Raw genomic sequence first — 22,975 nt, 5'->3', positions numbered from 1 at the left:
GCTGTAGATTGTCCTCTGTGTTGACCCCAAGTTAACCAGGTGCAGCTGTGAACCACATCAAATACACCTCTGTAAGACAAAGTCTACCCTGAGTCTGTGAAGAGGCGACAACAAGAGGAAGGAGTGATGCCAGACAGAGATCTGAGCAAGGAGGTATATCATGGGCAGGATCTGTGGAAAAAACAGATGAGAAGTATCTCTGCTGGAGCGTAAACCCTACAAAGTTAAATATATGGGAGCAGCAGCCTTAGACAGGCCCTGGGTTCCCATGTCACTGGGACACACCAGAACAGTGTCAAATAGCTGAAAAGGATTTGGAGTTTGGGCCTCTCTAGCAGGACAGGCCATACAGACTAACAGAGCCAGTGGTATTTTAGCAAGGGGGTCCTTTAATACAGTTGCTTCTGCCTTATTTAAAACATTTTGTTTTCCAGTGCACTTTAAAAACATGAAAACAAAGGCAGACTGAGGCCATACCCCCTCCCCTTGCACCAATGGACACATTTCTCTCAACACATGATTCCACCAAACATTTGCCCAAAAGACCCTCCCAGCTTTGTCCCACACCCAATTCCCCACATTCTGGTCTGAAGCCTGCAGACTTCTCACACTGGTGTTCCTTTGGGGAAAGGCAGGAGGGGGTTTCTGCCAGTCCCTTTGCTTGCTTCAGCACCCTCTGTTTTCAGCCACTCCATCTTCTGTTTGTGTTGCTGCACAGCATCTGCTACCCGGGCATCGATCATGGCCTCTGTAAGAACACCGTCCTCTGAGGCGTAAGCTGCAGCCTGGAGAGGCAAAGGCAGGAGAGACATACATTAGTGATGGCAATTCCTGGGATCAGTGTTTCTTCTCCAAGCACCTTTGCCCCCACGCTACCTAGCACAACACCCAGCCTTGTTCTAAGTCAGTGGTGGTACCCAGAGCGTATCGCCTGCATACAGGTTTTCCTTGTACCAGGGCCTGAAATACATCAACTGCCCAAGCACAGAGAAACAGTCACAGCTACACTAAAGTCTTTGTCTCTGAGCTACTTTGCCTACCTGCCTCTGGATTTCCTGGGAGGCAAGATCTTTGCCTTCGGAAGAGCCAAGGCCACCGGTTCGTAAAGCTGCACACAGCCAGTATGGTAAGGCTGCAGTCACACTTGGCTTGTTTAAATTTCCTCTCCTGCTTTAAAAGCCCTGCACATATGAAGCCAATAAAGTAGAGAGTAATAGATGCACATGGTGATTGAATTATTCCATTCAAGACAACAGAAAAATGTTTTAAACACTTACACAGGAGAGTTAACATCAGTGCTAGGGTGAATACGGGCAGTGTGGCACCTCTAAAATGATGTCTGATGTGCACTAATCTTGCTTTCCTCGTGTGTTCTGCTAGGAATCTCCCCTGCACCACTTTGGTGCTGTGTCAGCTCCCACCCCATCTGCCCATGGGACCTTCCTTTTTCTCCTCCTTCCACTCATACTCCAGTTCCTGTCTCCAATTCTGCTTGGTTCATTAACATTTGGTCCTGTTGCTACTTCAATAAGCAATACAAATTTGACCATATTTCCTTGCAGAAAGGACTGAAAACTACTGAAATCCTTGCCAACCAGCCCACAATATTCCCAGTGGCAGCTTAGGGGAAACAGGACTGCGTGCCACTTCCCTTCAGCTGCAGCAAAAGGACCGTCACTTTTCTCCAAACATGCAGGACAGCTAGGACTGCGCTCATGGCCATTTTGCAGATGACAACACAAGCAGCCATACCCTCCAAGGAAGGGAAGGCTGCTCAGGCTGTTAGCTGTACCCATCTCCAAGGTAACAAAGCAACTCCAAGCTACAGATTTCTAAATCTGGTTACTCCCTGTGCAAGTGCTCCTGCAAGCAACTCAGCACTGTGGTTCCCTGAGCAGCTATGCTAGCGAGGGAGCTTGACACCCATTAGTGACACTTCCAGCTTCTCACATCCATGCTGCCTGCCCCAAATTGCCCCAAACTTCTGTCCACAACTCTCCTTCCACAGAGCTGCCACCTGCCAACCCTTCTGTCTTCAGGGCGTTCCCCAAAATCCCAGCTAAGAATATAAAATTTGGCTCTCGTGACAGGCTGAAGCGTGCTTCTAAGGTACCACATACAGGCTCCATAAACCAGTAATGGTGCAAAACATCAATTATATCAAGCAATGAGTTTTACTGCAAAAGCACCACAGAAAGAAATTACAGTGTGACCATTTTATGCATGCACTGTCCAAAGATGGAGATGGAAGAGAAGACAAACCCCAGTACAGTGGATTATACCTGCCTATTAGATTACTGCTGCCTCACTGCAGGAGGAATATTATTTCAAGAAATGAGCAAAAGGTGACCCAAGCTGGTTTTCAGCCTCTAGCCTACTTTCCAGCCCTTACTTTGTAGCCCTTTTTGGGGAACTGGTTAGATCACAAGAGGTCTCATTGCACAAACCAAACGTAACCATCGAGCTGGCAGGTGCTGGTTTTTGCTGCACAAAGCACCAAAACAGATCCTTCCCTGTGCAAAACCCTTGTAATCCTTCCTTAAGGCAGAAGTGACAAGTTTGGCTAATGCTCACACTTCAAGTCAGGAGTAAACACCGGCCGCAGGCAAGGAGTGCAGAGAAATAGAAGGTCTGCAAATAGAGAAATCTCTTTGCATAAAGGGACTTGTCCTCTGTATTCAGCAGCAGAGCAGGAGGCATCCTGAACACAACGAGGCCGTTACTCCCCACAAGCACCAGAGGAGCAACAGTTTCCATAACCCACCTGCTGCCAAAAATATTTATACAACATGTATCACAACATGGCCTGTCTTCTCTCCCTGCTGTATCAGGGGCACGGTGGAAAGGTTCTGTTCAGTTGAAGTCTGCTCTCCCACTCACCCCCATAACCGCCCGCCTCCCCCCCCCCCCCCCCCCCCCCGATTTATTTCTTTATTTTAGGACATGACTGGGGACTTAAAGCTAAAAGGAGCCAGCACCTTTTTGTCAACGCAGCCCTCCAGCCAGGAAGATTTGGGGTTTTAAAATGGAATAAGTGCTTTCCTAGGATGTGCGTTATGTGCCTCCACAGAAGAGAGGATGCCTTCCCTTCCTCCCTGCCACTGCACAGACCATAAATTCAACTGTGGAAACTCCTGCAAAGCTGTGCAGTTCACGCTCTGTTGATTTTCTCAATGACTTTCTATTTATAGAAAGCCTCAGGCCCTAGCTGTCAAGAAAGCAAATGGGAGAAGCAGCTGTCCCTTCTGGGAGTAGCTTGCACACACACACAAAAATGGTACTGAGCTTCATTTGTATTCATACCTCTGCCTTCTGCATGGGCAAATTTTAACCCATTTTCTCCAGTGCAACTATTCATGTTTTGTAACTCAAATCCAATTGTGAAATAATCTGAAAACAAAGTGTTGGAGGAGGATGGGGAGGTAGAGGGATGGAGCACAGATGAAAATGCAGCCTAGGTGACCTACTGTTTCATTTCAGCCAAGAACCATGAGTTATTTTAACTTGGCCAAACTAATCTGTATCCTTTGAATCACATTTATAATGAAACCAGCCTGCCTCAAAAACCCCTGAAACACAAGGAACCCACCCCCACCTACTTCTATCCTTCATCTCAGGCCACTGTAAACATTAAATTCTTCCCATAACGTGGTCAGGCAGATGATTTTTTCTTAAATATAAACAAGGTTCAGGGAGCAAAAAGGTGTTTATGTCAGTGGCACAAAAGGCAAGGAAATGACAGGAAGCTCACCTCTGTTAACACTGGGACATAAAACTCCTGGGAATTCTCTTGAAGTGTTGCCAAAACAATTTTCCAGAGATTACACTTGGAATAGTGAAAGGTTGCTTTTTTGACATCTAAAGCGTATCAATAGGTTTAAGTACAGGATGCAGAACTAGAAAGTCTGCACATTATTATAAACAGATCTGAAGGGAATCTTTAAGTGTGTAAATGCATCTAATCCATGCTATAGTCATAAAGGATTAGATATGGGGAATGAAAAAGCACAAGGACAAAAGGGAATGCTCAGTCTTCCGCAGAAGAGATTAAAATGGATTTCTAGCATGCAGACTATTAGCTGTGCCAGACAGCAATATTTTTCCCAGCGCTAGAGGTTATACCCTCTGCTTTTCTGCATTTTATTTTTTCTGTTTGATAAATTCAGGACAAACTGAGCGAGACTGAAACAACAATGAGCTACAACTTCATGTAAATGACAGCAAATCAACTTCAAGCCTGGCTTATAGTGGAATTAAGTCTATGAAAGCTGCAGCTATTGCTCAAGTTTCTAGTTTAACTGAGATGTTTTTGTTAAAAGCAATATTGGTAGAGCACTCCAAAAACATCTTAATGGGAAATGACTGCGAGGCCCCGGACAGTGTGGCCACGTGCTGCCGTTGTGGGTTACTCTCAGTAACAGCTGACAGCCACGATGGTTTCTCTTCCTACTGCTTCAGAACTTCACTTTTTCCCCAAACGACCTCTGACTTTCCATTCTGGGCATGAGCGATGACCCCAGGCAAGCTAAGCAGAGCTGGTGAGAAGCATAGCATCTCAAAAGTCCATCAAGTCCAAGACAAACACCTCCCTGTGCTCCCTGTCCATTTCCTCCAGCACTCTGGCAGATTCAGGAATAGGAGCAGAAGTAGCAATGCAGATTCCTCACTGCCTTTCCTAGTACCACCCAGGCTTCATGAGTGATGTGATTAGGTTTCATCACATAGAGGGGTCAGGACTAGAATTGCAAGCAACAAGGCTTCAGGCAGCTTGAGGCAGTAGGACAGGCCCTGTGGAACTGAGTAGCACTTCCCCATAGATTAAGCTTGCCCATTCTGCTCCCTCTGCATTTGTGTCTGTTGTCCAGACACTGGTTGAAGTTTTGTTCCAAGATTTGTCTAGAGATTTAATGCATACAGGCAGCAACACTGCAAATGACTGCTGGAGGAATAAACTAATTAAGAAAATATATATACCAAGCTGAGGTGAATTAAGTGACAGGCATGTTGCAATTAAGCCTACACTTTCAGGATTAGCTTCAAGTCACATCAGGGCACTATGCGAAATAGCTGAAAACAAAATGCAAACAAAATGCTCCCATCCAGCTCTGTGCTCCAGCAACCAGCCATTTTCACTAGGGCTTTGTGCTGTATTCTTCCCCAGAATGGGTCAACTGAATTTATTTATTTAAACAGAGACTTCTGGAATATTGCATTTCAGCAGCTGTTGTGATGAGCCTATCTAGAGAAGTATTGGAAGCTTAAATGCCTTGAGACAAAGTTGTTTCAAGTCTGCTTTGAGGACTTCTAAAGAGCACTAGGTTCACCATGTCTGCTGTTTACCAGCTCTGTAAGGTGTTACTAAGATCAGGAACAGAACTGTTAGGAGAAATACCTTGTTTTTTCCCTTTTCTTGGCTCTTCCTGCCCTTCATCTTCAACTCGTACATCATCTCAAACCCTTCCTGCCTGTGTTAACTTGACATAATGCTTTGGGTGGAGAGAGGGGCAAAAACCAAACCAAACCAAAACTGCAAGTAGGGAACTGAGTAGAAAATCCAGACAATCACTTTAACTATAGTTAGAGAAGATGCTCCCCCTAAATCCTCAGGTTAAGACCTTTTGTAGCTTCCTTATAGCTCTGCACATCTAAGGTGGACAAAACTGTAGCTTGCAAACTGATTAAAATTCAAGTGTGCATTCATAAAGGTTATTTCCCACATCAGCCATCTTTGGCATGCAGCATCTTGAATCAAAAGTTCAGCCATACAGGAGTTTAAAAGCCCAACAGATCAAGAGTTAGCAGTCCTGCCTGTGGTATATGACCATCTTATAGCTGTTGCAGCATTTTCTTGAGCCAGTTATGCTGGTTCACGTAGCCCCTACCTACCCGGATCCACTCCCCGAGATGTGGCAGGACAACAGCGTAGCTACGCAGTTAACTTGTCTTGCCAAGCTATTTTTAATTCTGATCAGCTCCCTGACCCAGTTCATAGTACCGCCGTGCAAAGAGGTGTACCAGCACAACGGAAAGAGCAGCAGAAAGGCAGGAATACGAGGCTAACATTGCCAGAAATGCTTGTCAAAGTGCAGCCTTATTCCTTCCCTGATAGGAGAGAACACTCTATCAGCTACAGAGCTACCTATAATAAGCTTGACCCAGTGCCGACCCAGGCTCAACTAACAAGCCAGTTAGCGTCAACCCAGGCCCCAAAACACTGATACCATTCAAGAGATCAACTCAGGTTAAGAGTACTTAAACACCCACTTACAGCGAGGCTTTTAACTGCAGCTGCTGAAGTGCTATACCCTTAACACTTTACATAGGCAAAACCAAAGGCAGGTATTAGCAAGTCTTGCTGCTGTCAAAAGTCAGTGGGCCAAGCCCGGCATAAATAGAGCCTTCTGTAAAGCTCTAGTTCCAGCTCCAAATTCCTTGACCCAATGACTGAAAAAGAACCCTATGGTAGCATTTTGGTTCAACAGCTCTGGCAGGCAGCTCCCAGGGCAGTGTTCAATACAGAAATCTTACCCCTTTTTGGATGTCCTCACAGCCCTGCTAGTGGATGGTGTCTACCCACTCATCTCCTGAGGAAAGAAGTCCACACGTCTGGCTACCAGCTACAAAAAGTCTGCACTAGTTTAACACTGACCTGTGACACATCACACTGCCTTTCTTAATCAACAAGGGATCAGATATGAAGTCCCTTGTTCCAGGACACCAGCAACTTTGGTTTTGATAGAGATGAAGCTTCTTGCAGCACCTACATCAAAACAATTAATATCTTTTTGTTGACCCACTCCTGCATTATTTTTTTTTTTTTAAACCCTTTGACTGATTTACGACAGCAGAGAAGAATGTAGCCTCCTGGTACAATTTTACATAGAACTGTGTTAATAGTTCTGGTGCTATGAGATACATTTTCAAAAGTGATCAGGACCACAACACTAAGGAATTAGTCACCTTCACCTTTCCCTTCTTTCAAGATCACTTTAAGGATAAATGATAAAACCTGAGGTCATTCCTGGGGAGTAATGACAAGCTAGGAGATAAGGGGTGATAAAAAGCAACGCTGATAAAAAGCAAAGGATCATTTATCACAACTTTTTATTACAGGAAATGCCTGGCAGCAAAGCCTTTCACAGACATGGGTAAAGGGGTTCTCTTCTAAATGAAAAGAAATAAATTCTACAATTAGTGGTCTGCTTTCTCTCCTACATCACCGTCACTCAGCTTACGACAAAACACCCTAGGTCTTCATCCTGGCTCTCAAAATCAGAAGACCATAAAGAGCACAGCTGTACTTGAAAAAGCAAAGCCATGACCTGTGAAAGGCAGAACACCCCAAGATTCTGGTCTTTCCTTCAACCTGTCAGCTCTCCAGAACAGTGTCTGAACACATGCTAATTGCACACCAGTGCAGATCATCTAACACCAGCAGCACCCACTACCTCTCTCGGAATCTCAAAGACTTGCCAAGCACCTTGCTAAGCTTCTTGACTGACCTGATTACTAACAACCTGGTATGTTTTCAGGCAGTTAGAAACAAATTAAAAATAAAGATTTATATACATTTTCAGATGACAGCACACATTTTAAAGTAGGTTTCAATAATACAAAGTTCACACAGTAAAATTAACCAGCTGCCTGCTAACATACAAAGAATAAAATAAGGACCAAGAGCACTCAAATGGCTGCTCTGGACCTCAGCTCATGACTACTGCAGTTAAATGGATTAGAAAGGATAAATACTTTCTGCATCTTAAAAGGCGGAAACAGTAGGAGGAGGAATAAAACGCACAAACTTTGTAAAATAAAATGTCTGTGAACTGCTAAACTAAATTTAAAAAAAGCAACTTTGTTTTTACAATACCTGAAAGGAAGCTGCCATTTGTAAGTAACATGACATATAATTTGCAGCATATTCCTTAAATTGGTATTACTAGGTTAGTTTATAAAAATACACAATCCAGTAAGACACTGGCAGCTGTGACAAAGCAAGGTCAAAGTCTGACCTAAAAAAGTGCTTAAGGTTGTTGAGCATGTGAACAATTGGACTCAAAGTGATTGTATTTCTTTTTTCTATATAGGTACCATGCACGTAAAAGTACCTAGCCTTTTCAGTAACATTTTCCAGTTAGTTTTATACCTTCAATTACTCAAGTTGCACTAAAAATGTGTTTAGAACAAAGTAGGGCACAAGGATGTTTTAGTGTCCTAGTGCTGTCATACCTTTGGGCACCAGCATTAAGCATCTTTTCTGCTGAGCTTCTTGAGCTGGAATGTGCATAATGGCCAGCATGATTTGCCCAAACCCATTCCCAACTCACTTGCTTTACGTCAACTCAGTAAGGGATTTCCCATTTGTGATTATAAAAACCGTGCCTATTTATGAGCTGAGGAATTATGCCAATTTCTGACACCCACCCCAGAGCTAGCAGCACTCTACTACTACCGTATGGATGTAACGAAACTTCCAAAGTGAAACAAGATCTGAGACTCCAACATCGAACACTCAAACCTTCCAGAAAGAGAAAATGAACCAAGAAGCCCTGTGATAAAAGCCCTACTTACCTGCCATGCCACAGCAAGCTGAGAGATCTCTCGGCCAGACATGCCCTCTGTCAACCTGGCAATCTCTGAGCACTTCTTCCCATAGTCAAACTGGGCCAGCTTCAAACGTCTAAAAAGCAGAAGGGCAATGTTTGCATGTAGCCATGTGACAGGACAGGAAGGTGAGGGAGTCAGAGGTAGGCTCTGTAAAGAGCAACACTTACAATGAAATCAAAGATCAGATCGGATCAATCTTTCTACAAAGATCCAGCCTGAGTACAGAAGTTGTTCTCCTGGGCAGACAAAGCCCCATTTTGTGTCACAAAGAAACATGCGTACCTGGATCAAGACCAAAAAAGTGCAAGACTGCACAGCACAGAGGGAAACGAGTCACTTGGTATGATTTGTCTCTGTTAAGCCAAGCAAAGACAAGTGCTTGGATATGAGGAGTTCCAGCAGTGTTCCTACTTGAATTATTGTCTCCTGTGCAGTAACTAGTCTCCTAGATTTTAAGGGCACAACAAACCATGGCATGAAATTCTAGGACGGCATCTCATAATAGCAAGAGGCATCTCTCCAACTCTTTCTGTACTACTTTTTAAAATGGGTTTATAGATAGCGTGACAGAATACACAGAAAACGGGATGAAGAAAAACAATAAAAGAAAGGAAATCCTATACGGTGGGAGAGTTCTGCAGGGATACTCACTGTTTACCCTCTGTGGCTGGCTTCAAGACATGCCTATCAAAGTACATTCTCACAAGCCGCTCCCGTTCTTCTAGCTGGGGCAGATTGAAATTCACCATTTCATCTATTCGGTCATTGATAGCCCAGTCAAATTGCTCAGGCTGGTTGCTTGCTAAAACAAGCATAAACCTGGAAGTATGAAACAGAGGAAAGACTGAAAACCCCATAAAAATAAAAATTAACGAACCAGTCTGAACATTGGGAACTGTCATGGCCAGTATCAAAGACATTTCATCACCTGACATGTCTGAAGATTCCTTAGAAACAACTTTGTAACAGCATCTCAAGCTACATACTAAAATGCAGTGCAGTTTAAGCTATTTAGACCCAAAATGTGTTTAACTTGGTACTTAGCGTTCCAATCAATATGAGCCTTCCCCAGTCTGTCCTTGTCATAGGAGCCTAATTCATCACTTTACCCACAATCTCCCTCAAATTAGGAATATCACAAACATTTAACAAGAGTCCAGGGACCTCTAAGTCTGAAACCTTGGAACAAGGCTGGACAACATGGAGAGATGTTCTCTGGCACATACACACCTCCAGCTTAAATCCCAGTTTGGGGAACTGACTTCAAGCTGCTAACTGCACAGCACCCTAGAATCGTGTGGGGCTGCCTTAGTCCTGCTCTGAAGGTATGAATGGCTGCCAAACCGAAAGCCAACAGCATTCCTGAAACCTCAGCCAGCTCAAGGAGCTGCAGAGCATTGAATAGACTCATCCTGGCTTAAGAGGAGTGTACCACTGCTGGGTCTGTGCACAGGCAGGTCATTATTCACCAAAAGCTGACTTGTTTCCTTTAGGCAAAACTGACAACACATTCCTGCTACCATGTCTAATGCATGCAGAAAGAGAGGCATTCACAAGGGGTGCCATGAAACTAGGGTGGCTTGTTGCACCAAGCTTTGCTCCATGGTACAGATGTGCCAGCTTCCAGGTCCTGCTCTCTCCTGATGCATTCTGAAGCCAGAAGCCATTTCTTTTGCTCTGTAATGATGCTTCTTCCCCATGCCAATTCTACTTTAATGCTTTAATTGATGTTGCCAGTTTAATAGTCCATTATAATTTGAAATGGACTTTTAACCACAGCTATTGGAATATCGATGCTCTTGCAGTCTGTTTAAATCCTAGTCTGCAGGGCGCTATGTTCTTTGCTGTCATTTCTGAAGATAACTTCACCAGCCCAAGAGCCACACAGGCTTGAAACCTTTCGTCTTCTACCAACAAGGACTTCCCCCAAGCCCCTGCAGAAACACAGCTTGCATAAAGGACTGACCTGCGACCTGACATTTAGGCCCTGCTCATTTCTGTGGTGAAAGAGCAAGACATGCAGGCACTGTCAGCTACCCAGCAAGAAGCTGCAGAAAATTCTTTGGGAAGTTTAAGCCAGCAATTCGCAATACTTAGTGATGTTGGTGACAATTCACTGGTGAAATAACAGTACTCTTCAGGGTCTCACTGAAACAGCTAGATTTACATGCACTATTAGACTTACTCAAGTGAACTCCCATTCATGGATACAGGACTCCTCATTGCCCAAAGCAGCAATAAGGCTGTTCAGAAATAAAAAGCAGTGCATGAATCACAAGGACGTGTTCAGTCTCCTAGAATGGCTCACAGTTTAAATTAGGGTTGATTTCAACATCTGACAAAATGACAGCTTAACTGTTTTGAGTGGAGGCACAGCACCCACCTGCACTGAACAAGCATGCCCAGAGCTCTGCTAAGGCGATTTAACATCAAGAGAAAGAACTGTCCCCTTACCACCCCCTGCCAGTCACTGGCTTGCAGTGCAATTATAAATCTGGGCAAAAAGATAACTTTCCTGGATCCACAGCAATTAGACATCACAAGTCTGCAAAGGACTATTTCCTAGAAAAAGGGGGAACTATCTAAAGCTAAAATATACATGCTACTATTCTTAAAAGTTGTGCAGTTCCATCTAAACATCTTTATCATCTTTGTAGGTACAGGGCAAAAGACGTTTCTAGAGATCACCCAAGAGGCTCAGAGTGTCTATGGTTTTCACTTGGAAAACTATATTCCTATCTTAAGCACCATTTGCTCTGGGTCTTGCAGAACATACGCATTTTGCCAGTATATATTTATTCTTACAAACAGCAAGTACAACATCATTTAATAATAATTACACTCAACTCAGCATTTATAGAGCAATTCTGTGTATCATTTCAGAAGAGACTCACTATCCTCTCAGAGAGGAAACTAAGGATCTTGCAGAGTTCTTGCAGGCTCAACACTTTCCTTTCTAGCAATTTACTCGTTTTGGAAAGGCACACCTCAGAGACTACTTATAACTCCCCAAAATATGGGCTGAGAAAAACAGCCTGAGAAAGAGATAAGGGATGGGGGAGCAGAGGCCCTCTGAGCCAAGGAATGTCTCTAACACTCACAAGTAACAGAACTATAGTCACGAGGTGAATAATGCGGAGGCTGGAGCTGCTACGGCTGCCCAAATACAAGATGCAGCTGGAGGAGGGGGCCCTGTGGAGGCAGGATGGCTCTGCTTCGGTGCATCTGGTAAAGTTTCATGGGCCATCTGTCCAGTGAGTGACTTTTGCTGCATTATCCACAAAATGCATACTCAAGCTGACATCCCTGAATGTGCTAAATATTACCAAGCTCATGTTACTTACATCATCCCATGAAGCACCTTACTCCTCCCCATACATGTGATATGTAGGTATGTGGGTCGACCTGGGGGACAGACCCAAGGAAAGTGTGTATAAATTGAGGAGGGGGCAAGAAGTGAAATATAGAAAGAAAAAAAGATGTGAAGAAGTGAAGATGATGGATGCATCCCTGATGAACCCAGACTGGTGATGTCTATTCTCCCTCTATTTTCCCTTATTACCATTAAGCAATACAAGGCATACTATATCCCTTGCCATAATTTGTCATATACTTAGCCAATTATTGTGTATCCAGTTAGTACATTGTGGGAAATTAATAGATGTCTGTGCATGGACTTTGAGACTTGTCTCACCGTTTCCACTCTGCTGGGGATTTACGAACCTAAGACACTTGTCTGCCTTGCCTGAGCAGGATGTGACACCTTCCAGGGCGCCTCACTGTGACAGAGAAGGGTACAGAGGACCTACATACAAGCAATTATCAGTTAGAGCTGCACTGGATTTAACAAGTTCAAGAGAGACCCCGAGGACAGAAAATGCCCTCCTGTAGTCCTTAAACAGTGACTTTCTAGAATATTTATTTCAATGTCATGAGGTTACTAGAACAGGTGTTTCACTACAACCTTACTAAGGGACACTTAGAAACTAACCTTCCCACACAAGGGCAGAGACAACTTTTTTTGTTGGCTCAATTTCTTTGTAAGAGAAATTTAACAACTAAGTAAAGTTCACACACACACACACAAAAAGTCAAATCAAAGATTATTTCAAAAAGGTCAAGGAAAGATCATCTCTCTCTATTATGACAGCCAGGAATTGGCTCTCGTTAAACTAAGCAGTGCTCTGCAGAAGTTAGAATTAATTTGACAAAGTGAGCATGGATGGATTGGCAATGAAATTCGCACACATGCATACATCTGTCAAGTCAGCCCTGCAATCATCCATGTTTAGCAAATCTATTAGCAGCCATGGAGGAATCAGCTCTGGGATTCCTGCATTTATGTGCAACGTTGCACACAGACACAGTGAGCACACAGCTCAAGTGAAAGAACTGGGATCAGATTTAAACTCATTTGTCTCAAAGTTTCAAACCCACCCCCAGCACGCACACATGCACAGCATGGAAAGCCGCCACCAAAGCACTGGAGAGGAACAGCAGCTCAAGCAAGCACAAGCTAAAGCATTTTTGAAGAGATTATGAAACACCTAGCCACTGTCAACCCTGCATCCTCTCTTGTGGTATTGATATTCATGGGCCCAATATTGCCCTTGTTTAAACAACTGATCAAGAAAGAGAATGTAGTCATTAAGACAATCAAGATGTTCAAATATCACCCCTGTTTCAGGGAAGAATTTCCCTACAGTGCTGGGAATGAGCCACACAAAGTATGGATGAAACATGAAAGGGAACTGCTCACCACTACATACCATACACAGGGGAAGTCTTGTCCCGAAAGGCAGATCAAGGTCCCTTTTGCACATCTGCTAACACAGGGCAAATGAACACCCTTTTTTCAAACACTGATCTTTACCCTGTATACGGCCTTTCTGAGTACTAATTTCCAGGTCTGAGGAAGAGATAAAGGAGGAGCCATGCAGTATATAAGCTGAAAAGGGGGTACTCTGGGCAGATTTTTCTCAAGTAGCACAGAACATACATTTCCAACTTTCATTTGCACACCACGGGCTCTTTCCAGACTTTCCTCAATTCAGGGAAATATCAACTGCTGTAAGGGCTGAAACTGGATACTTACTTGTTACTGTGCTGCCCTGTTCTGTGCAGGAATGCATTTAAAGTTGCTCTGAGATCTTCACTGATTTTCTCCTGCAAAGATGAAATCCAAAGGAAGATCAACCACTTGGGCACCTAAGACAGGTCACAGCTTTAAGCTGCATTATTAAAAAAGTGAGTTCTGTCATTGTCAGGTATTTGCATTACAGTAGAATCCAAAGCACTGTTATACCTTAGAAAAAAAGGATCAATTTATATACCCAGGAAAAAGGTTAAGAATTAAAGCTTCCAGCAGAGAGATTAAATATTTACCCACAGTCATTCATTGATTCTCTTGATTTTAAACCCAGGTCTCTAACCATTGGCCCAGGTAGCTTTCCCTGCTGAACATGATTTTAACTGGGAAGTCCAATAAGATACTTACAGGAAAATAAGCCATTACAAAGAATTCACTTACACATTTTAAGTAATCTTCTAGTGCTAGCTCTTTTAAATAGACTGCTGGGGTTCAAGTAGCAGGTCCAGATTCAGTGTACAATACGGTGACTGACTTTGAAAACATAAATTGTTTGTACAGGGGAAGATGCTAGTGCAATTTTGTTAATGCAATGAAAAGCAGTTCTGTTATGAAAACCTTCCAAGATAAATATCTACTGGGACAAAACCCAAACTCTGCAGGGTACCAGTGCTGCAGCGTGAACAATCTTCTCTTGTTTTTAAGATACACCTCTTTCTTTCCGACTGCCCAGTTACCTGCAAAGCCTCTAAGATGATGTCACCCATCTTTTGCAAGGAGGAATTCTCAAGTCAGTCTTGAGATGTTCATTCCATTCAGCTGCCAGACACTAATTTAATCTCTCTGCATCACTTAATTAGGTGATTAGTAAGGCACCTGCCAGTTTTAATCTTTTGCCTGTTGAAGCTAGCTGATCAGGTTAAACAAAGCAGCTGCTGGCTGACTAACTCTGCAGCACACACAGATAACAGACATAGACAAAGTACTTACTGTCGCCCTCTTCCGCAGAAACGCATCTGCTTCATCCACAAATAGCAAGAGTCTGCAAAAGGAAAGCACTACACAGTAATAGGAGACAGGTAAGTGAGGCTCAAATGGCTCAAGGATTCTCCTCTCCCACTACCAGGCACCCATAACCAACCAGCTGTAAGCCCAAACGATTGCACAAGCAAATTTATTTCCTAAGGCAACATTTCCATTGCACACACCTGGCCCATCCCAACAGTTAAGAAAGAGGCATTAGCTTAAGAATCCTTAGGCCATAAATTTGACTCCAGGCCTCTGGAGTTTTGTTTCCTGCTGTTCAGAGGCAGACTGAACAGAAGCAATTCTAGGGCACACAACCTTAATCCCCTCCAAATTTTTCAATATAGGTGGGAGTTTTCATGGACATGGTTTGGCAATGGGCTTGTACTTATCAAGGCTGGTATGTTACTGCCATATTGCAGTAGATCTCCGAAATTTAGACCTGGCTCCCCAAGTATTTGTAAGTGCCTATTTTACCATTCCCTCCTATTCAGAGAAATCTGTGCAAGGGTACAAGATAGGCACACAAGCATACAATAAATCCTGGTGACAATGACATCTTCCTGACATTTTTTTTTCCTTATACCATTCTGAAAACCTGAACCCATGGTCCTCCCCTTCAACTTGCTTTGTTATTTTGTGGGGTTTTTCCTTTCCAAACCACACTAGCAATAATATAATGGTTTTACTACCTGTGGAGAAGTGAATTAATAAAGTCAATGAATAATTCACAAAAATAAAATTTATTTATAACCCAAGGCTAGCACTCCTCCCAAGAGACAAAGTGCATAAATATGTTTATCGATATCAAAAACAAGTTGCTCATAAAGCTGTCTCAGCTGGTATTACCTTCTTGCCTAGCTTCAAAACCAGCTTTATTTCAAGGGATTTCAGGGCCTATTAACATCTTTTACTCGACTCCAGTTTTTCTGAAAATATACTCAGCTGCAATCTCTGCAGAGAAGCATCTTCTGTCACAATGGCTTTCAGCTAACAAAGGCAACAGTACTAGCAGCTAACATTGTTGTATATCCAGAATAAAATCTGCTTAAATACTTTGATGTTACTTAGAATACTGATATAAATGGACACATATAACCTTAGCTATTTTATTAAAGTTTTGACCAATCCGAAGTGTATGAAGTTCAAATGCATGGAAGTTTTTATTAGGACAGAGAACAAACCCAGACCCAGGCAGTGCTGTAAAAGAAAATTCTTTAGTGGAAGCATCCAGCACATATCTCTTCTTCATATCTCTTCCAATTTCTTTTTCTAATCTCATTTAAATTCTTACACCTTTCCTTTTACAGCTCCTCAGGGTAGGAAAAGCTTAAAGAGTTTAAATCCTTAGTACATTTACTCTGCAATTTTCTGTGGGGTTTTTTTTTTTTTTTTAAGGGGAAATAGAACCATTTAGATGATGAATGCAACAAGGATTAAAACAGGCACTGCAAGATAATGTCTAGCTAAAGCAATTGGAGAATACATAAATCACCAGCTAGCCACATTTACAGATGACATGAAATCAAAACAGCACCAAAAAAACCCTAAACTGACACCCACTGCAAGTTTTCTATGGAATTTTAACATCCTGGCTGGACAAGCAACTTCTTAGCTACCTCTGGACTGCAAAAATCCATTTGCACTAGTATGGACAAATTAACCACATACTCTTATAAAATCAGGGTGTCAAGATTTAGCCTCAACATGAACGCTTTTCTGCACATAAGAGTTTGCTTTTAAAGGTGACTGAAAAAGCACAGCAGCTTTTCACTTTTACACCTGTCTAACATCAATGCCTTTCACATCTGTCTTCCCCTTATCTTTTATTTCTTATAATTTGCTACTTCTGCTTGAGACTCAAAAGTAAACAAGAAGCCAGATCCAAACACTATCAGAGTCTAAAATCTGAGCAACTGCAACAGGGAACATGATATCCAGAGTGTAAACACCTGGTTACACCTCCATTTGAGCTAAGTCTTCTAACTAATGTCATAAAACTAATCACTCTGAAAGACACACATCCCAGCCTTCAAGTGGGCAGTATCTCTCCATCTGCCTGGTGAGATCAGCAGAGTCAAGCTATGACTGATCTGGAAAATCTGAATTAAAGAAGGATTTGAGAGTAGAAGAGCAAAAGCCTTCAGCCTTTGAAATATTACTAAGCAGCAAGTATTCACTCATTCTAGGAAAACTTTAGGAGATGTTATGTCTGGTTCGTGTTACCTCATCTGTGCAAGAATATCATTCACTAACAGAATCTAGAGGTCCAAACTACATGACTGCATGAGTTTCTCTGAGCAAGAAACCAAATTCAGGATTCAGAGGAATCTCTACTTACCCTCTCCTACTGGTGTTTGCCCAGTCAAAGAGTTTATGCATGGCAGTAACTCCTTCCCGCCCCATGGGGGCAACATCGCCACCCGTCATGATGGCATAATCCATGCCTGAGTGCACAGCTAATTTCTGGAAGGAAACAAAAACCAGGGAGTTATGCACTTTCTTCCACTGCAAGTCCTTGGAAGATGAGGAGGGAAATAAAAGTAGTTTAGTCCTATCAACATGCTTATTTGCAGAGGGTAAGTATAGTCTTAGAGATGAGAACGCTTCTTTAGTCACTTTGGGGCAGCTTTTAGCATTGGTCTGAATGGGAACAAAAGACTGGCCTTATGGCAATGCACTTAATGCTAGAAGGCACTGCTCAGAGTGCTTAGACCTCCATCTTTACCTTGTGTATTGTTTATTTCTTCCACTGCTTTCTTCATGGTCTAGTTTATAACTTCCTCTGTGCAGCAGAACAGGATTCTATTCTCTACTAGATGCTTAACTAATACAACTCAAATAAAATTTAAAATCCTGGAATTGAATGGTCAGTGAACCCAATGAGTATGCAGGCAAAGTAACTGAATTTTCCCTTTGGGTTTTAAAGGCTGCCAGAACTCATTGGTCTGGTGGCTACTAAGCAAAGGGTTTTGATGAAGCTCCTGGGGCATGCTGGAAATACCTTCCAGATGCCTGAAGGTTAAAAAAATACTTTATGATTTTTTTGCTAGGACAGAAAATGCAAGTCTATCCATAAAGCAAGCTTGACAGGATATAGCCAATATTAACCGAGCACATCAGAAGAGCCTATGGCTTGCACTGACCAAAGTGTGCTTAGGCTGTCTTGTCACCGCAGGGCAGAATTACAGCCTTGCCAAAACATCCCTCTATTTCAGCCCAAACAGGACTACCAGGAGCTATATAACATTGTAATTAATCTCCCATCTTAAACCTGCTCTCCATCTCACTGCAACATCTCAGTGGAGAATTAGCCCACAAATGCCTGTATCTGAAAGAACAGGCTTTGCTAGGATTTTAACCCAGTTCCTCCCTCCACTTCAGAAAGCTGTTCACAAAGCAGGCACCAGCGGAGACCTGCTATGGTGACAGACAGCAGGCTGAGTTCACATACCATTAGCTGACCCAGACCTGGCTATCCAGTTCTGCTGAGTCAAGGAAAGTAATCTGAAGGTTAAAATGAACAAGTCAACCCAAGTACATCAGCAACAGCCCCAGCAAATCATGCTTAGCTGAATCCAACCAATTATATGCTGTGCAGCAGGAGGCAGAAAAAAGTTTTGCTCTACCCATTAAAATCACCCAGTTCCTGCTACTAATGCTTAGTGGTTTTTATCAGTCCAAAGCTGGAACTCTGACAGCTGCATCCAAGTGTGTTTACATCTGTCTCAAGAATCCTGCCACACAGCATTACTACTTACCACCAGAGACCCATATATGTCTTAGCTCTGCAGAACTCAGAGAAGGCCACCACACTACGACACGTTGCCTTTTTGGAACAGTAATAATAGCAAAGCGCATTGTCACTGACATTAGCTCAAGTGCAAAAGTCACAGCTCAGAAAACAGCTTCCCAGTGTAGCATTCTCTCCTCTCTAGGGCACAGAGGTCACACTCTTACATCCATCTTCCTTCTGATCAGCTCCAATCTTTTACAGCTACCATCACCATCCCCTTGGAGTTTTTATGCTATTGGGGAGACGTGTTAACATCTAACTTCTGGACTGTTTAATAAACGCCTTGTAAAAGAAGTGAGAAGTGATTGGCAGTGATACACTTCTCTCTTCTCCTTCTGCTGTTGTTGCCATTTCCTAGACCCGTTCCCCTCTAGTGGCTTTAAAAATCCAAACTAAGTGGCATACTGTCAGAGCAGGCAGCAAAAAACTACTGGGATATGGATTTAATGTATGGATAGAGAAAAAAAACAGCACATCGAATCTACCACTGTTAAACAAGTATATGAAGCCTCAGATCTAGTGGACAAGCACTGAAAAGCAAGTCAAATATCAAATCCTGACTCAAATTCATGCAAAAACCATCCTGGTAGTGCAGATACACAGTGAAGCTATACCTACCTCTGCTCTGGGATTAGTAAGCGACAGCAGGAAGGACCCTATTTAGACAACTACGTAAAATTAACAGAGGTGGAAATGAGGCAGCAGGCCAGTGTTGTGATTTCACAAGTCACAGTTGCCAAGTGCATTTTCTAGATGGAAAGGCTCTTCTGCCTACGCTTAGCACTAGAAACCAAGTGACTGTACTAATTTAGAGTTAAAGCAGGCTGGATGCCCTTTCCTCCCTTCCCAACAGGGACGCAAGAACCCAATGTTTATGCAATACTACAACAACAGATTTCAGAACAGGAAGGGTGCCTAGACCCTGAAGTTTTCAGAGCATCCGGCAACATGCAGGTTGTCAGAATCTTGGCAGAGTTTTACCTTGGCAAAGAGTGTCTTTCCAGTGCCAGGGGGACCGTACATAAGGATATTCCTGTATAGGCTTTTGTTCTTTTTTGTATTTCTTGTTGCTATGGCAATGTCTCTCACACGTGCTTCTAACTGTGGCTGCAAGAAAAGGGTTAAACTTAAGGAACAGAAAGTACCAAGAGACCTGCATCTATCAGCTTCACAGACCAGTACCAGCAAGAAGTAGGCAGCACTCCTACAGGCTCAAGCTTTTAAGCCTCAACTTCAGCTGCTTATTACTCAGGACCAGGGTCATTTCTCCTGCTATGTCAGGATTTACTCCATTTAACATTCTGTCCACTTGTCTACAATCCTTTTATAAGAAAAAGCAGCAGTGCAGGAAGCAGTGTGGTAACTACTCTAAGAACAGATAACACCTAAATACTAACTTCTGATTTGATGCCCTGGGAGGGATATGTCAAAATATAAGCAAGTCTTTGCAGTACTAATTCTTTCATGTGAGTCATAAACATTAATGTTCATACTTATTACCGCATTTGTAGAGCTACTGGGAGAAAGCTAATCCTGCAGGAGCATCTTCTCTCAGCAGCATCAAGCAGCACTTAAATTTGCCTGATATCCAGGAATCTAATTCAGAAGCAACCCTAATTAGCAAGTTAAGAACCATTCACGAGATGGGCAAATGCATATGCTTCTCTGGCTTTTTGGTCTACAAGCAGATCTTGGTTCAGTAATCCTTAACAGATTAGATGTGACAAGTGGAACTCTGCGTATTAACATGCCGACTATAGAGGAAAAACTGCAGCAGGGCAAGGACTGAACTAAGACTTCCAACTGCTTTGCAAAGAGGAAAAAAAGGTTAACATAGTGCTTAATGACTGTCACACTGAACACAGGAGCTTATTTATGGTCTCAGCGTCCCAAGGGTGCTATGTCTCCAGAATTACTGGAATTACAGCTTTTGAAGTGAGTGTAAGGAAACAGCCATTCTTATTTAGATTCTAAAGTCATCATTCACAGACCAAGACAGCAAAGTAGAGTACTCACACTGAGAACAACTCCTTCAAGAGCATCCTGAGCCTTGCTGGTAAGACGCTTACCAACCTAGAAAAGACAAATTCAATTACTGGCACGTAAAAATCAACTGCAGTTTTGACAACTCACCTGGACAAAAAGGTCATATGAAATGACAATGAGCTCAGCCCACCTAGGCTATCTCTAGCAGTATGTTTATTCACAAACCCATCAACAGCTCTCTGCCTGACACAAAGAGCTGCAAAAAGAGTTTTGCATCCTCATGGCTGAGTGCAACACAAAGCAAAGCTGAACTTTACCTTGATAGGATGCTTCAGTGCTTCTAGTACAGTAATGCGTGAGGTTTCTCTCACCAGGGAAGGTTTGCCCAAACGTGCTTCTATGTAACGCCCAGCTACTGCCGTGGCATTCTTGGCAGTGTAAACACCCACTGCCAGCAGGGTTAGGCCTGCCACCTGCAAAGAAAAGGGGGAAGGATTAGGAGAAACACTTGGCAAGGCAACGCTTTTTTGTGTAGCAAGCCCTGTGGTGAGGAATTAAGATTCAGGACAAATGCTGACCAATGGGGGTTTATTTGTGGTAAGATGTTTTATCCCTGTTCAGACAGTGAAGGTCCCACATTCCCTATTCACATGGCATTCAGGGCTCTCATAGCTTGCAGCATGAAAAGCAGAGGAAGCACAAGTAATGCATATAGTCACATATCCAGAAGTATGTTCTCCCTGCTCAAAATGTGTGGTTTTTCAGACTGTGTAATAGCACAAATAGTCAAGAAGCTTTGCTACAGGCCAGAGGTCTAAGTCTCCTGTGTAAAAACAGTATCTCCTATAATGCTGAAGTTTTAGCTTCCTGTGTTACAAACAAAACCACATTGGGTAAGTGGAATGGTTTGTGTTTTTTTTTCAGGTACACTGTGCAGGCAGTTAAGAATAAGCCCACATCAACGAGGTGCTGTCTGCTGGACTACCCCCTTCACCACAAGAGAAAACGTATGCCGAATTAAAGATCCCAAGACAAACATCTGAACTGTGGCTGCTACCAAGGCAGTACACACAGCAGGGAACAAAAAGGACTAGCCAGGGTACACCTGCTAAAGGTGAACAGTCATGCCAGACCCAACACAAGAGGAAAACAGGTATTCAAGAGGAACTTCAACACCAAGCCACCACCGTGGGAATTGCCATCACTGCATTAGAGACTGTTCTTTTACAAACTCCAGAACATGAGACGTTCCCATCAATTTGCCAGAGAATCAGAAAGACTCCAGAGCTCTCTGCAGTTTATGGCTGTTTCTCGGTTCAGCACTATGTTGGCTCATATTAAACCAAGAGCCCCGCAGGCAGCTTTTTCCACCACAGCCAGATGTCACAATAGCCAATGAGCTGTGCTGACAATGCTAAAGACAGTACAGGAGGTTGCTAAATAACATTTCAGGATAGGATTTGAAAGCAAGACTTTACAGAAATCTTTAGCATGTATAGGATTGTTTCCTTAATTATCAGAATCTGATAGCACAGGTAAGTAAAGTTTTATAAAACTTTTACAGAAGGTGCACAAACATAAGTCTCCAGTTCCATCTGCCTGAACATATGCAAGTGAGTCAGCTGATTTACCAAAAGTCCTATTCACCTGAAAATACAAGGGAACAAGGGGCATTATTTTTAAACTGAGATATGTTTGGGAAGCAGCCAACTGCTCCACAGTTGTGAAGACAAATAATGAGTTGTGTTCAGCTTACAGCTAGATGCCAATAACTCATATCAGAGCAAGCTCAGACAGACAAGAGCAAGCTGCAGGAGTTGCTTTTAAAGCGAGCAGACTTTTACTACAAGTACAGAACAAGGTCAAAAGCCTCAAAGATAACAAGGATGGTGTTTAATAAACCACGAGACGCCACCCGCTCAGTTTCACTCTGCTTAAATGTGTAACATCACCTTTGCTTTGGATGGAAACGTGAACAGTCCAGAACTGTGAATTCCAGGATGCAAAGAGTAAGATGACCTGATTCATCGCAGTTTACAGGGACTTTAGAACACTGAAGAGACTCCCATCTTTTTAGAAGCCTCTCTCTAAAAACAAGGTACGATGAGAAATGACCTCATGCACTCTTCCACCACCTGCTTTAGCAACAGCCAGTACTAAGCAAAGTTACAGGTTGATACATCAGATCCATACAGGCAGAGATAAGTATTTCAGACTTTTGGACTTCAGTGATGTTCATGTAGATACAGAGAAATACAGCTTTAAGACTGACAGCCCTGTATCAAAACAGCAAAATTACACAACTCTCACATTCACAGAACCCAATTACTATGCCAACTCCACAAATCAGTCTGATTACAGTGCCTATCTGTTTATCATGAAGTAGCTAGCAAAGGCATGAATCCCTGACTGATAAGCAATGTGAATTCCACTAAAAAACCAAAACAAAACAAAACAAAAAAAAACAAAAC

The 22,975-nt window shown here is 42.8% G+C and overlaps 1 protein-coding gene across 2 annotated transcripts in view; it reads right to left on the bottom strand.

The window, feature by feature from the left end:
* Positions 1-369: 369 nt before the first annotated feature.
* LOC104365575 (ATPase family AAA domain containing 3A) overlaps positions 370-22,975 on the bottom strand; it is a 30,381-nt gene continuing 7,775 nt past the window's right edge. Inside the window, exons 8-17 of one of the 2 annotated variants that reach the window (XR_004409232.2) lie at positions 20,822-20,977; positions 20,535-20,591; positions 19,500-19,625; positions 17,064-17,188; positions 14,687-14,738; positions 13,703-13,773; positions 9,259-9,426; positions 8,572-8,680; positions 1,041-1,181; positions 676-785 (exon numbers count right to left, since the gene is read on the bottom strand). Coding sequence is in view for 1 of the 2 variants with exons in the window: in XM_033007540.2 (XP_032863431.2) it covers positions 606-785; positions 8,572-8,680; positions 9,259-9,426; positions 13,703-13,773; positions 14,687-14,738; positions 17,064-17,188; positions 19,500-19,625; positions 20,535-20,591; positions 20,822-20,977 (1,044 nt within the window). In the remaining variant the exon portion in view is untranslated. Of the gene's footprint in view, positions 786-1,040; positions 1,182-8,571; positions 8,681-9,258; positions 9,427-13,702; positions 13,774-14,686; positions 14,739-17,063; positions 17,189-19,499; positions 19,626-20,534; positions 20,592-20,821; positions 20,978-22,975 lie in introns of both variants that reach the window. The other variant, XM_033007540.2, reaches the window with a different exon arrangement.

The sequence above is a fragment of the Tyto alba genome, unplaced genomic scaffold (genome assembly GCF_018691265.1).
Source record: "Tyto alba isolate M040663 unplaced genomic scaffold, T.alba_DEE_v4.0 Super-Scaffold_20000042, whole genome shotgun sequence".
Lineage (NCBI taxonomy): Eukaryota > Metazoa > Chordata > Aves > Strigiformes > Tytonidae > Tyto > Tyto alba.
The sequence above is the reverse complement of the archived record's forward strand: the minus strand, read 5'-3'. Positions and strand labels throughout refer to the sequence as shown.